This window comes from Leopardus geoffroyi, chromosome A2 (assembly GCF_018350155.1).
Source record: "Leopardus geoffroyi isolate Oge1 chromosome A2, O.geoffroyi_Oge1_pat1.0, whole genome shotgun sequence".
NCBI classification, from domain to species: Eukaryota; Metazoa; Chordata; class Mammalia; order Carnivora; family Felidae; genus Leopardus; species Leopardus geoffroyi.
This window is the reverse complement of record NC_059331.1, coordinates 163,538,757-163,553,232: the sequence shown is the minus strand read 5'-3', so window position 1 is coordinate 163,553,232 and position 14,476 is coordinate 163,538,757. Positions and strand designations below refer to the sequence as shown.

At 61.2% G+C, this 14,476-nt stretch overlaps 1 protein-coding gene across 5 annotated transcripts in view; it reads right to left on the bottom strand.

Annotated features, from left to right (window-relative positions):
- Positions 1 to 850: 850 nt before the first annotated feature.
- AGAP3 (ArfGAP with GTPase domain, ankyrin repeat and PH domain 3) overlaps positions 851 to 14,476 on the bottom strand; it is a 55,000-nt gene continuing 41,374 nt past the window's right edge. For 3 of the 5 annotated variants that reach the window (XM_045496190.1, XM_045496191.1, XM_045496189.1), the window contains exons 11-16: positions 10,770 to 10,938; positions 3,183 to 3,337; positions 2,999 to 3,089; positions 2,630 to 2,852; positions 1,699 to 1,954; positions 851 to 1,557 (exon numbers count right to left, since the gene is read on the bottom strand). In XM_045496190.1, the coding sequence (XP_045352146.1) occupies positions 1,351 to 1,557; positions 1,699 to 1,954; positions 2,630 to 2,852; positions 2,999 to 3,089; positions 3,183 to 3,337; positions 10,770 to 10,938 (1,101 nt within the window). In that variant the 3' untranslated portion in view covers positions 851 to 1,350. Of the gene's footprint in view, positions 1,558 to 1,698; positions 1,955 to 2,629; positions 2,853 to 2,998; positions 3,090 to 3,182; positions 3,338 to 5,035; positions 5,174 to 6,899; positions 7,014 to 10,769; positions 10,939 to 14,476 lie in introns of all 5 variants that reach the window. The other 2 variants (XM_045496188.1, XM_045496186.1) reach the window with 1 other exon arrangement.

The window sequence follows — 14,476 nt, the reverse complement described above, 5'->3', positions numbered from 1 at the left end:
CTGCACTTAGGTGGGTTCCCATCAGAGTGCCAGCCCCCCCCCCCCAGTGTACACTCATTAAGTGTTGGAGAAAGACGGGGCCACCAGCAAAGCGGTTGTAGGGATGGGAAAACGGGCTCCTTGGAGAGCAGGGACCTTAACTTTGCAAGTTCTCATCCTTCAAGAATAGGTATAGAGGGGTTTCCCTCAGGTCTTTCTAGGATGAGGGATAGAGGGAGAAACAGGAGCTCAGGATTCTGCCCCCAGCTTGGCAGGATGTTGGTGGGAATCCAGGTGGTGGTTCTGCCATCAGTGACCTACCTCCTCGCCTCTCCTCAAAAGCAAAGCCGAGGCCTGAGTCCTGGCGGCAGTGCTGCCCTAGTAAAGTCCAGCCACTTGCCCTTGTGGCTTCCTCAGAACCCTTCTCCTGCGCCTTGAGCGTCTCCCCGTAGGTCTGGCTGTGTGAGCTACTTCCCAGACTCTTAGGAAGGAGGACGACGCTTCTGTCCTCCTTCTGGGTGCACTTTGGCCAGCACCAGGTGTGGCATGAGGTTACTGGAGACCAGCCGGAAAACGTTTCCGAGGGTAGGGGTGGGGCATGTGAGGAGGGGAAGCAGCAGAAAGCTTCCAGTAGGAAGCACAAAGCTCCATACCTCCTTTCGGGGTTCGAAGCCAGTGCTACCCACAAACTCAACTACGCTGCTGGCAGGAAAGGGCCAAAGGAAACGCATGTAGTGGCCTGAGCAGAGACCTCAGGGCCTCAGGCCAACCGAGAAAGGAGGAAGTCCCAGAGTACAGACCGAAGATAGCACCAAGAAGTAGGGCTGAAGGACCTTTCTGGAAGGGCAGAGACATAAAAGGGGAAAACAAGGCCACACACAGTCTGGTTTACTGGCTCATCACACACACCAGATATGTACACAAACATAAATACTCCAATGTACAAATTTACACGGACTCACAGATCACCCCCTCGTCTCTTTCATCCAGCACCCCCCAACCTGTGCCCTATCCGTCCAGGCTCCGTTTTAGGATGAAGGCTTGCAGGGGGCTGGCAGGAGAAGGTAGGAATCTGGAGGAGGGAGAGGTCCTGCTCCCCTCTCCTCACAGGTACCTCCAAAGGGTCCTGTCCCTTTTCAGTGGCACCGTGGGGTAGAGGGCTAAAGTACCTCCACTCCCCCTCTGCTGCAGCTCAAATCCCAGCTGTCTCCTCTGGTCCCTCTGTCTTTCTCATTTGGCTCTTCTTCTGTTTGACTCTTCCTCATTTCCTCTCCTTCTTCCTTTCTCTGTCTTGGCTCCCCCCAGTGCGTGTAGGGAGGAGGGGCCCCAGGCCATGGAGTCCTCCTGGCCCCTGTGCCCTCTTCCTGGGCCTTAGAGAAGGCTAGGACTTCGGTGCAGCTCAGCAGAGGTGTTGGCGCCATTGGCAGGCTCTCTGTTGGGGGTAGGTGCTAAGCCACAGCCCTCCCCAGGGCAGCCATGCTGGATCAAGATGTCCGCGCACTCCTGGCTACCGGCCCGACGGGCGTAGGCCAGTGGAGTCAGGCCCCGGGCGTCCCGGCTCCTCACGTCCACCCCATACTGCAGAAGGAAGCACATTTTCACAGTTGGCACGACATGGCAAGGAAGGTGTGGGTTCTTGGGGGCAGAACGGAGATCAGGTAGGGCAGAGGAGCCTTCGAGGGCGGCCCTGGCAAGGCAAGGAGGGAGCCCACGACTCACCCAGATGAGCAGCTGCGTGAAGACGACGTTGGCCATGGCGCTGGAGAGATGGAGAGCCGTCCGCCCGTCCCCGTCGCCGTAGGTCTCGTTCACCTCCTCCTTGGACCCGTGGGCCAGAAGCATCACCAGCAGCCGCAGGTCGTCCTCCACCACGGCCCGGAGCAGCTGCTGTCCCAGCGGCACGTCCGAGCTCGGCAGCGGGGCCAGGAAGAGCTTCTGTTCGTACTTGGCCCGTATCCAGCGCTCCTTCTCCTCTCTGCAACCACAGGTCCATCGAGGCATGAGCCAACGGGCGGGGGCTGGGGAGGGTGGTCAGGAAATGGCAGGAGCACCCCGAAAGGGGAATCGGCAGAAACCGGGCACAGGACGGGGCAGTGGAGAGACAAACCTAAGGAACGGACGGCACGGAGTGGGTAATGCAAAGGGTGTGGAAGAGGCTGAAAGGGAGGAACACTGAAGAGAGGCCCCTCGGGGGCAGCAGGGATGTAGGGGGCTGAGAGGGCAGGAAGATTCCAGGCAGGGCTCCCGTGGTAGCTTATCTGGACCTGCTGGAACAAAGGGGGTGGGGGGCCTACACTAGGGGCCCGTGCGCTATCCTATCTCCCACCCATTCTCCCCATCTCAGAGCTCAGGCTAGGGCCTTCACGCCACAGAGCGATAGGGCCCTGCGCATGCGCCTCCTGCTGGCCCCTGACCTGCTGATAAGGCTCAGAAAGGGCCTCTTGTTGTGAGGAGCCTGAGTGACAGGCGGGGAGGGGGAGGGGCACCCCAAGGGGCCAACTGCTGAGCAGAGCAACAGCCAGTTTTAACCCTTGGAGCACGGCTGCAGCTACTCAGCACCATCCCGATCTTCCCCATACCTGGGCACCACCGTCCCTTCCCTTTCTGGCCAGCCGCAGGGCCCCCCCCCCCCCCCCTTTCATCCACTCACCGGCAGGCGTCAGGCCCAGGCTTCGCATAGCCATCCAGGGCCCCCTCCCAGACACTGTTGGCCAGGGCATTGCCCATGGCGGTCATGACAGCCAGCAGCTCAGGTGGCCAGTCATCGAGGTCAAGGGAGCGGACGCGGGAGAGGTGAGCCCCCAGGTGTCGATGGGTCCCTGAGCACTCAATGCACATCAGGGCACCCAGGTTCAAGCTGGCCCAGTCTGGATCTAGGCGAGGAGAGGAAGCAGCATGAAGTTCACGGGCAACCAGTGTGAGACCACCAGGGAGGTCCCCTCTGGTGGCCCACCGGAAGGCTCTCGTCAGGCTTTCCCAAAGCCACCCCGACCCCAGCCCCGCCGGCCTCCACACTCACTGGGGGCGTCGCAGTCAATACAGAAGCTGTTGCCGCGAACGGTGCGAACGGCCTGCACGGCCAGGGCCGCGTTGTGGTTCCCCACGCGAGTCTGCACAGCGGGAGAGACCGGGGGCGGGGCGGGGGGGGGCAGTCAGTCACCAGGCCACCTTGGGTCCCACCCCAACCGGGCCTCCGTGCCAACCTTGTCCTTGGCGCTGCGGCAGCCCTGCAGGCTGGCAAGGATCTGGGCCTGCACGCTCTGCACCCACAGCTCCCGCTCCTCCGCTGTCGAGGCCTCGAAGTGCCACGTCTGCCCGGTGAGGGACACCAGCACAAACTCGAAGGACTCCTCCGCCTCTGTGGGGACAGGGATATTTGCCACCATCAGGGAGGGCGCCCCGCTGCCACACCTCCATCCGCTCTCCTGCCTGCCTGGCTCTCGTCCTCTTCCCCCCACCCCAGCCTCCAAGGCCAAGGCCACGAGTGCGGAGCAGCCCTCAAACCCCTCTTCCCGACCACCTGTGGCGCCTCGGTAAAGACAGGGTGCAAGGTCTTCGCGTCCCTGGCTGGCACTGCCAGGAATGGGCCTGGAATTCGGAGCAGGGTGCCTCCCGGAGCAGAGCGGGGTGTTTGGAGAAGGATGCGACGGGTGCTAGGAGGCGACGCTGGGAGAGGGTGGGGGAAGGCGGGTGCGGGCACCATCCGTACATGTCAGCTGCAGCCGCCTCATTTTGCAGCTCATTAAACCCAATATTCCTGACGGCGTCAGCGTGGGGCTCCTGGGAGCCGGGCCCCTCCCCCGCTACCCTGGCAGAGAGAGGCAGGAAGGACAAGTGGATGGGGAGAGGAGGCGAGGTTGTCCCCACAAACTGGGATGTGTGAGCGGAAAGGGACCTGAGGACAGCCGTGGTGCCCCGCGCTGTAGGCTGGACCGCGACCCCAAGCGACGTGGTGAAGCCGTTCCAAGCTCTGCTCCTCTCGGCCAACAGAAGACAGCGACACAAATCTCATTCCCAGCGGTCACCACCCTACGGGTGAACGATTCCTAACAAGCACCGAGACTGAATGTGTCCTGGGAGCTGGAGAGACAACTCAGATACCTGTGGGGAGGCCCAAGGCCGGAGTTCAGGTTCTGCCCCGGGGCAGCCTCTCGCCTCAGTGACACACATTCCCTGGACGTCTTCCTGCTGGGCTCCTGCTCTAGGGGCACCTCTAACAGAAACTGCCTCCTAGAAAAAGAACGCTGGTACCCTTCCTTCCCCAGGCTCCACCATTCCACCTCACCTTGCTCTCAGTACAGCCTCTGAACTGCACCAACTCGGCCCTTTGTGGGGCTCAGTTCCCGGGTCCCTGGGTCCCCTGCCACGCGTGCTAAGCATCACTACACCACGGTAGGCTGGGAAGGGCGGCTCTTTCCCCTAGAGGTGATCTCCACCCACACCCCTATCGCTGACAGTCGGAGCGGAAATGAGCCACTACGCATCGAGAAGTTCAACTTATCTGGGAGCAAAGAGACTTCAACCACTGAGAAGAGGAACACTCTGAAGATACTTTGGGAGAAACTCAGAGGAGTGCCATGATCAACGCCAAATTATGAGAAAGGCACCGTGGAAAACACTCGAGGAGCAGGAGTTCCTTAGCTTAAAGACGACTAAGGAGAGACCTCGCCAGCTAAGACACACGTATCAAGCACCAGTTATGTGCCCAGCACTCAGGAGACCCAACGGGTGATACAAGAGACACAGAAAGCGTAGGTCCTGCCCACGAGTCTTGGAAGGGCTATTGGAGTAGCCGCCTGCTGTCTTTTACCTTCTACAGGGAATAAAAGAGAAGCTCACGTTTTAGTAGAAAGGGTTTAAATTAGGCAGAAGAAAGCGCTTTTCTAAGATTCTGGGTCTAGATTACCAAAAGAAGTTGTGGAACTATGGTTGTTGCTAATTATTATTACAAAATGCTTACTCTAAAAATGTTAAGAATGGTGTTGCTTTTAGGGTACTATCCCCAAATCCCACAGCCCACCTCCTGTGCCCCAGTTTCCCTCTAGGTCCCCCTAACCTTCAGCAGCACCGCTGGGGCCGTCTGGTCGGGGGGTCCCGGTGCTCTTTTTCCGCCGGTGCTTCTTCCGGTTGGAGTGGGGAGATGGGGGAGGCTCCAGCTTGGGGCTGGAACTGAGCACCTCAGCTGGGCCACTGGCTGGTGAGGGGAGAGTTGGAGAAGTGTGGGAAGAGGGAGGGAGGGGGGTGCGCAGAGCTCGAGACCTGCCTCGTGCCACTGGGAGCTCCACCCTGAACTGCAGCTGGACCACCCTGGGAGAGCCCCGGGGAGGGGTCTGCCGGCCGGTCCCAACAATCCCAGAGCTTCCCCAGCCTTGAAGGAGGAGAAGGTGAAAGGAGAAGAGTGTGGGGGACTCGGATTAAAGGCAAGGAGGCATCGGCGGCTAGGGCGGCTAGGGCTTTGGCAGCCCGGAGGGGTGGAAGGCGGCCCGGGGAACTCACAGGGAGCTGAAGCCCCAGCAGCTCCGCACCAAATTTATCCTCAATCACACTCCCCGCTCCTCACAATTAATAGCAGAATTAGAAACAATCAGGGAGCTGCCTAATTACTGTCAATTAGAGCGCGCTAATCAAGCTCCCGTCTCCCACACCCCGCCCGGCGCTCACCACTAAATGTCAAACTTCATTAGAGGCAGACACGCTCCCTCCCTCCCTGCCTTCCTCCTTCCAGACTCAACAGAGGGGCCCCAGGCCGCCAGGACAGTGACTCTGGGAAGCGCCCTCAGCTCCCCTTCTCCAACCCTCCGTGGTCACTGCCCCCAGGAGCGCTTGCACTTGGAGTAGGAGGTGGGGGAGATCCCCTGTGCTGTGAGCACCCAGTTCTTTCCTGCCGTCAGAGCTCAGACGGGGGGGTTAGGGGGTTAGTGCTTCGAGGGGGATGGGAGCCTGTGAGGGGCTCCTGGGAGGCACGTGGGGAAAAGAGTTGATGGGCCTTGGGCCAGCCAGGCACTGCTGCCCCGCCTGAGGCAAAGTGGGAGGAATAGCTTTGCCTGGGCTTCTGAGGGGACAGGGAACACCCTGGACTGTCCTGCTTCCCTCACACCCTTACCTGGGAAAGGAGGGCAGCCCTGTGCCCATTTCCCTTTCAATCTGCAGAACTGCTGAGCTGTGACCGAAGGGTTAGGGTTAGGATACGGGTGAAAGAAATTGGGGGAGGAAAGGGGGTAAGGACAGTGTGTGTGTGTGTGTGTGTGTGTGTGTGTGTGGTGGTGCTCACTGAAGAGGCAGGGAGAAGAAATAAGGGGAAGGGAGAGTCGGGATGTGAGCAAGGCACAAAAATGGACAAAAGGGGAAGAAAAGGAAGGAAGGTAGAAGGCGGGTGGGATGGCAGAGAGAAGGCCGAATTTCTGACCAGCTACACAGGATGGGGCCTCAGCCTGTCCAGCAGCAGGCCTGGGAAAACTGTCCGGATCCTGGATCCTACCTCTAGGAACCCCCTTCTCCGTGGTAAGAGAGTTGCCGCCTTCCAATCGCGCTCAAAGCCCCCAACCTCCGACCTCCCTACTCCGCCGCTTCCCTGTCCCCCCCGCGGTGAGGCTGATGAGCTGGCTGCGCAGGGGGCTGATGGGGATGCGGGAGGCGCCACCGGCGCTGCCTGGGGACAGCGGTGGGTGAGCAGACAAGCTGCAGAGGGAAGGTCTCGGGCACCAGCCTGCCACAGGCAGGGCCCGGGGGCAGCAAAGGGGTAAACGGGCACGAAGTGGCCTTTGGTTGCTGGAGAAGGGAAGGGCTACAGCGTTTCTCAGACCACCCAGCGCTCTGCTGGGCCCCTCCCCTTGGCCTGGGCACCATCCCAACACAGCCTCCCAGGCTGCAGACGCTGCCTGGCTGCCCTCCTCTGTGTCGCCGAACAGGGTCCTGCGTACCTGGGGGCAGGGCATCACTCCACTGGTCGGCGCTGGAAACGGAGCAGGAGCGCTGGTGCAGCCCCTCAGGGCGAGGGCCAGCCCAGGCCGGGCTGCTGGCCGTGTAGGGGGCACCTGGGGGTGGGGGGGGGGGGAAGGGTCAGACTGGGAAGGGAGGCTGGGGAAGGGGCACACAGACTTTCCCGAAAGTAGGGCTAAGGGCAGAACGTGCGAAATTCTAGCAGAATGTTGACCGAAAACGAGGGCTTTGCCAGGTACCGGGCCAGGCGTGCTGGAGACCCAGAGGCCTCACCCGGGCCCTCCACAGCTCGGGAGGCAGCTGGTCCCACGTTTCACACCCCTCTCCATGAAGAGCACGTCCGCCCCTGCCCGCTTCCTGTAGCCGGAAGAGCGGGGCACGGGGTACCCACACCCCCATGACCACGGTGCTGCTCGCCTGGCCACCGTCCCCGGCCCCCTTCCCCTCCTGACCGGGCCCCTGCACCCTGCATTCTAGTCCACACATGCCATTTGCTTTGCCTCAGCTTTGGTGCCATTCCGACGAGAAATGTGTATCAAATTCAAGTAATTATGTCTAATTAGTATTAGTAATTATCCTGTTGGGCTGGAGAAAATTAATCTTTCGTTTCCCATCAGGGAGGAATGGCAGAGCCAAGGGGAACCAAAGGCTCAGGAGTCCAAGGCCAGGGCAGGAGGGCCTCGCATGCCCTCACAACTCCCGCCGGACTCCCTCAAAGAGAGCCCGCGGGGACAGCCACGGGGCCTCCGCTGCCCTCTCACCTCAGGCCACCTAAGCATGGGGACTGAGGCCAGAGGGCAATGGTGACGGGAAGTCTGAGGACAGGTGGACCACGCCCGAGGTGCTGGAAAAGCAGAGGCGGCTGAGCACCGGAGGTTAGTAAGGAGGCAGAGACAGGGCCCGGGGCCGGACACGGGTGGGAGAGCGTCAAAGTCAAGGCTTCCACCAGTCCCGGGAACACACGGGCGGAGTTTCTGGAAGCCGAGGGATGGGAAGCTCTGAGCTGAAGCCACTAGAAGGTAAAGAAACAGGCCAGACACCCCTCGTGCTCTGGGGACGGTGCGATGCCGAAAGGCGGAAGGCAAGTTTTGTGTTTCTCTTGTATTCGTCGTGACACCCGAGGCAGGACCAGACGCTCAGTAAGTGCCTATTAATATACGTGTGGTGCCAACACTGCCTGCCGGTCGGCCCCACTCCCCGTCCCCCCCCCATCCCCTTGAGGCAACATGCCGGTACTTTCTCTTCACAATCCCGCCCCCCCCCCCCCCCCCCCCCCCCCCGCCACTCTGGGCTGACAGCTCCCTGCAAACGGCCCTTCCCGGGGCACCCTCGCTCCCTGGCAGGAGACCCTCCAGGGCGGCATAGGCAGTTCCTAAATTCTCAGAGACCTCGCTTCCCCCTACCCCTCTCCCGCTCCCGTCCCCTCCTGGCTTCCAAATCTTACCCCTGCCTCGTCCCCAGCCCCACCCAAAGACATCACAGGCCCAACTTCCTCCCCGAGCCCCCCAACTCAAAACCCCCGAGGGAGGGAAAGTGCTTTCCCTTTTCTTTGTTAATTCTCCCCTCATTACGCCTGCAATCCCACAATCAGTGTGCACTGTAATTGTCGAATTTGATGCTAATGATTAATGAATTAAACATGGAGCCATCAATTAGTCCTCGGAGGATAATTCTGCATAAAGCAGCGGATAATGTAATTACAGTAACAAAGATAATGAGATGTTAACATCGCCCGGTGAGCGCGAGACATGTGTGAGTGTGCACGAGGTCGGTGTCGGCGTGCGGTGGAGGGGACACAGGCTTGGGTAAATGCCCCGTCTGTGTGTTCTGGGGACGCCGGTGCTCGTGGGTGCCGGGAATCGTGCGGGTGAGCGTGCCGTGTCTCTCTCGTCCAGCCGCACCCCTCCCCAGGGGAAGGCTATCAGGGCCCAGGAATGTGACAGGACAGGGGGTCCCACTGTTTCCCTTTGAGGAAGCCGCCCAGCTTTCCCCTGGCTACCTGACTTCAAGGAAAGGCTCCCCCCCAGAGTCCTGACACTTCCTCATCCTCTGGTATGACAGGAGAACGTCCCCCCGCCCCCAAGCCCGATGAGAGGCTGCCCCGCATGGCCTCGGTGCAGCTCCGGAGCGCTTAGGGCCATGGCTGATCCCCAGCCCTCCTTGCCCCTGCAGGCGAGCGATTTCCCAGCAGCCCTCACTTGGCTCTCCGGGCAGAGCACGTGGCCCGCCGTTTCTGCCATTCAACCCTTCCCCTAGTGCACCCCTCCAGGGGGCTCTCAGCACCCCACCGTGATGGGCGGGTGCCGTTCTCACCCATCCTTCCTTCCATCCTTCCTTCCATCCTTCCTTCCTCCCTCCCTCCCTCCCTCCCTTCCTTCCTTTCTTCCCTTAGTCTACTAGAGCTCCCCCTCTGCACGGTCAAGGGCTTCCGTCGAGCTCGGGGTGGCTTGGGGAAGCGTGGCTTTTCGAGTCAGGCACGGTTAGGTTCAAACCCCAGCTCTACCACTTACTGTGGGATTTTACAGGCAAGTTTTCTTAGGCTCGCCGAGCCTTCTGTTTCCTCATCCGCAAAGCGGGGAGGATGACCTCCACTTCCCAGGGCTGCGAAACCGCGGCCCGACAGAGTAGAGCTGCCGCGCTCGGCACCTGTCGATCGGCAGGTGGCAGTCCCTCCAGCCTGGTCAGCGGGGACTGAACAAATGCCACGGGGTGGGGGTGCCACGTGCCCACTTGCCCCAAACAAGGAGGACACGCAGGAGGCCACGGTCTGACCTCTGAACCCGGAGTCGCTCCTGCGGGCCTGTCGGCATCCCGAGGGCGGCGGTTCTACGGGGTCTGTTTCGTCCGACTCCAGGGACTCAGTACCCACCCCTCCGTCCACTGAATGCCCGCAGCGGCCTAGTGCTGTGATGCAGAAGCACCCCCTGGTCTCCCTGCCCTCTGGGGAACAGCACACCTGTGCCACTAAGAGCCACCCCCGGGACAGGGGCACCTCGCAGCAACTGGGAGGGCGGGAGAGTGTCGTGAGCAGCTGTTCCTGGGTCCAAGGACAAGGAGAGCCAATCATCTAGGACAACAGCAGGGCCCAGAAGCCAAGGTGGATCTGGGGCAAGGGGACTCGGTGCGGGCGGGACAGCAGTGTGGCTTAGGAGCCACAGAGGCCTCGGGAGGCACAAAGAGCCGGAGACAGAAAGGAACGTAAGCATCCTTCACCTGAACTCAGGGTACCATCTGGAAAGGTAAGAACCGGTCAAGGAAAAGCCGCCACGCCCCAAGTCCACACTCTCAGGCTCTAGTCCTCCTTCCCACACCGCCAGACACACCGCAGAGTCGGCACGGCTTTTAGCTTCCCTCTAAACTCCGTCCTCTCTGAGCAAAGACCCTACCTCTCACTGCAGCCCCACGGACGTTTGCCCGGGGCACCCCAGGGAGCTCTGCCCCCGTCCACCTCCCTCCCCAGCCGCACGACACGCATGCCAGAGGGCCCACCGTCGCCAGCCTTGGCTCCAGACGAGGCCACGTGGTCCCAGGACCCCTGACGGCACCTGTCGGCAGGAGGCTGTCGGGCCCTATGCTCCATCTGCAAGCCACCCGCCGGGCTGTATGCCGGCTGCTACCCCTGCCACCTCCGTGAGGGCAGCGTTTTGGCAAATGCATTTGGCCGAGCCGATCCTGAAGCATAACCCTGGGTGGCAGGCATGTCTGGAGCCCTAAGGACCCAGGCTGCGAACCAGGCCCCACAGCCGCCTGCCTTTTTAGGCCTCCGTCGCCACACTCTCCACTCTTCTAGAGAAAGGAAGCAATGCTCTCCGTGCGCCCGCCAACCCCCCTCACCTTGGCAGCCACCTCACCTGTGCCCCCGCCCAGCTGCGTGTTACTCCGCTCCAAGGCCAGCCCGTTGGCCCGGGGGCTGGTGCCTGGGGCTGTGGCAGGCGTGGCTCGGGGCAGGCGCTTCCCTGGCACTTTCACTGTCGTCCGCAGCAGGTCGATCTCCTTGCCGTGGATGTTCTGCATGTAATCCTAAGGGCCACGTGGACGAAACAGACAAAGATTCATTAGGACGGGTCACTCCTCGGCAGCACTTGGTCTCTGACGCTGACCCGCCAACTCACAGGTCTTGCCCGCGCCGGAGGACACAGAAAGAGAGAGGGGAAAGCCCAAGTGCTAGAAAGCAGGACCGGGAAGCCCACCGATCTCCACCTCTGGACGACACCCGAGCGCAGCTCCGGGGGGACTCCGCCAGGAGCGGGGCAGCGTCCAGGGGGAAAGAAGGGCGTGGAGCAAGAGCTGAGGCGCGGGGCTCCTCGAGGAAAGACAGCTCAGGAGGCAACGCAAAGGAGGCCAAAGACCGGACCAAGGCGGAATTTAGGAAGAGAAGGCCCACGTGGCCAGGAGAGGAACTGACAAACTCCCCAGGACACAGACGACTGGGTTGCTCCAGGCTCTGGGTGGCCAGCCACCGAGTACTTGGGCCCTGTTTCCAGAAGCTTCCGCCACCACTGGGGCCCAGGGAACTTTCAAAGCCTCGAACAGTCCCTCACTCCTTACAACAGTGCCTGACAATAAATATCTGTGAGCAATCAAAAAGAAGCCTTTGATTCTTTTTGCCATTCTTAGGAATACAGAGACAGGTCCACGGTTTCACGGGTACCAGCGAAATAACAGTAACTGTTGTCACCACCTCACCTGCCCACTCATACGCCCCGCTATTCCCTGCACTCTGGCCACAGCTTGTATTTCCTGTATTTTCACAATGACATAGGAGGGGGTGTTACCAGGGCCACTTTACAGTTGAAGAAACGGCTCACGAAGGTTAATCTGCCCAAGGTCACGTGATCAGAAGGCGGCAGAACCAGACTCGGGCCCCGCCTTTGCAGATTCCCAAGGCAGTGCACTGAACGCAGACCTCCGCGGCCCAGGAACTCCCCCCCGACTTCAAGTCAGCACCCAAGGGGCCCCAGAAGGGGAGGGGTGGGGAGCAACCAGAGAGTGAGAGCCGCTCCTTGCCCCCACCCATTCCCACCGTATGGCCACTGGCCTAAGAGTCCCGCGGGGGAGCCACAACCTGGGGGCCACAGAGCAGAGCCCGGCCCCTGGCCTCTAGCTTCCTGCTTTAGACCCGAGCCTGGCCGGACCCGAGCTGTGCCCACTGCTTCTGGTCTCTCCTTCCAGACGGCCGACTCCCACTTCCTCGCTGCCGTCACCGGCAAGGCAAGGTCTGCAGCAGGTCCCAGCCTCACGTCCCCGGTGAAATGTGGCCAAAAAAAACTCCTTCCAGGGAACAGGATCAGGCCGGTGGTGCCAGCTGGAGCTTTGATGGGATCCCACCGATCAGACTCCAACCTGCTCTTCTCCCCTCAGGAGCACCCTGGGGGGGCTTGGTACACAGAGTTTCCCTGAGACACGGTCTCCCTGTGGTTACAGCCCCCAGCCCCTCGTACCTTCACCCGCTCTGGGACTTCAGACTTTCTGTCACCTGGCGGCTCTCCTGCCTTCTCACCCGTTAGCTTCGGGGAAAAGGGACCGTGTCCTCAGTTGTTTTTTTTTTTTTCTAATGTTTCTTTATTTTTTGAGAGACAGAGACAGCATGAGCTGGGGAGGGGACAGAGAGAGAGGGGGAGCCACAGATTCCGAAGCAGGCTCCGAGCTGTCAGCACAGAGCCCGACACGGGGCTTGAACTCATGAACCACGAGATCGTGACCTGAGCTGAAGTCGGAGGCTCAAGCGACTGAGCCCCCCCAGGTGCCCCCGGTGTCCTCTGTTTTAAAGCGCAGGAGGGGAATGCTACCTTTTGGGAGACAAGGAAAAGGCAGGGGCTGACCAGGGGCTCGCAGCAGCCCCTGCTCTGGGAACGACCAAGACGTCGAGCGGAAAGCAGTCACGTGGCCCCAAGGAACCAAGAGAACGTGCGAGTTTCCAGTTAGGAGGAGGGGCAAGAGAAAGGAAAGGGCGCCCGATACCAGGCTCCCGCCTCGGGCTGCACCTCACTTCCGAGGTGGGTCATCAGGGCAGGGGACCCCTGAGGGCCGTGGGAAGGAGGGGCGCCGCTGAGGCGAGCACCGTGGCCTCACCAGCGGCAGTGAGGCCCGGCCGGGCCCGTAGATGTCTTCTGTTCTCCATGAAGCTCGGACACCTTCACAGGCACACGGCCCTTCAGAAGGACAGAGGGGCCTCGTCAGGCACAGAGGAAGAGCGCCCCCCTGCTCCCCCCCGTGTGACCAGGGAGGAGCTCACTTCCACGCAGCTCTGGGCTGCGTGCACCCCCTCCGGCCACCGCCTGGTCCCCCATTAGGAACAGCGCCCGGTGCCCGGCCCCCCCGGCTCCCAGGGGGTCGGCTTCAGGTCTCAGAACCACAGGACGACACTAGAGAAGTCAGGAGGAGCAGTCTTCACTCACCGGGGGACCCCTGTGACAACCTCTCACCCCCAGGGTTCTCTGTCACCAGCGCTGAGCCACGCCACGGTGGCTGGGAGAGACAAACCCAGGAGCCCCTTTCCTGTCCCCCGCCCCGTGTCCCTTCTATGCTTCCACTTTTCAGCAAACTCAGCACGCCCATCCGGCCACGGCTGGCCCTCAGCTCTTGCTTTCAGCCCAGAGCCCAGCATCGGCCCGTCTCGAGCCCTCCTTGGTGGGAGCCCAGCGTCCACTCGGCTTCTGCACGCACCCGTCGCGGGTCCCCGCACAGAGTCTCACATCTCGGATTGGCTGCTCCAGACAACTGTCAACAGCTGGCTGGGCCGAAGACGCAGCTGCGGTCCCCCTCTTGGGGGAGGGGCTCGGGCTGCTCTAGTTCACAAGGAGGTCACAGCAGCTGCAACAGTTTTCAGGCCCCACGACGGCCCTGGGACGCCCAGGCTGGGACGTGGGACAATCGGACCCCATGCCGAGGACAGACGCTGCACGGAGGGACTCTGTTCTGGGCCCAGGGGCCAGAGACCAACCTGAGGGGCCTGGCCCCCCGCGGGCTCCCTGGCCACACCAGGGGGCGTGGCTAGGGGCAGGGCAGGGCAGGCCTGCAGCCTCGCGCTCCGCTCCGCTCCTGGACCGACCGGGACCGCGCTAGGAGACTAGGAGAGGGGGGCCCAGCCCAAGGACAGTGTGGTAAGGAGCGCAAGGAGCAGCAGCAGGGACAGGGACACGAGGGGCAGAGCAACAGCGTTTCCCTCCGTCAGCAGAACGGGGAGCTCGGCGGTGGCGGTGGCAGCGGCTGCTCAGGAGAGCGGTCACCACGGCTGCCTTTATTACCCACCATCAAACAGCAATTTCTTCCCCAGCCTCCTCGCTAATTACCCAGCCAGCGTTCTCATCTCGTTTTATTACTGGAATTAACAACGAGTTCAGAGCGTGGAAAGCTATTAAGATGTGTGATTAAGCCACATTCAATTAGTTTCTACAAACAATTTAATTGATGTTGCAGATAGAATTAACAGAAGGTGATTGTGTGAATGGCTCCGCTGGCTGCAAAATGGGGGAGGCTGTGGCGGGCTCTCTTGGGCCAGGCAAGGATCGGGCGTAAGGCTTGAGGCCTGCCCACCAGCCCTTCCTCTGTACGCCCT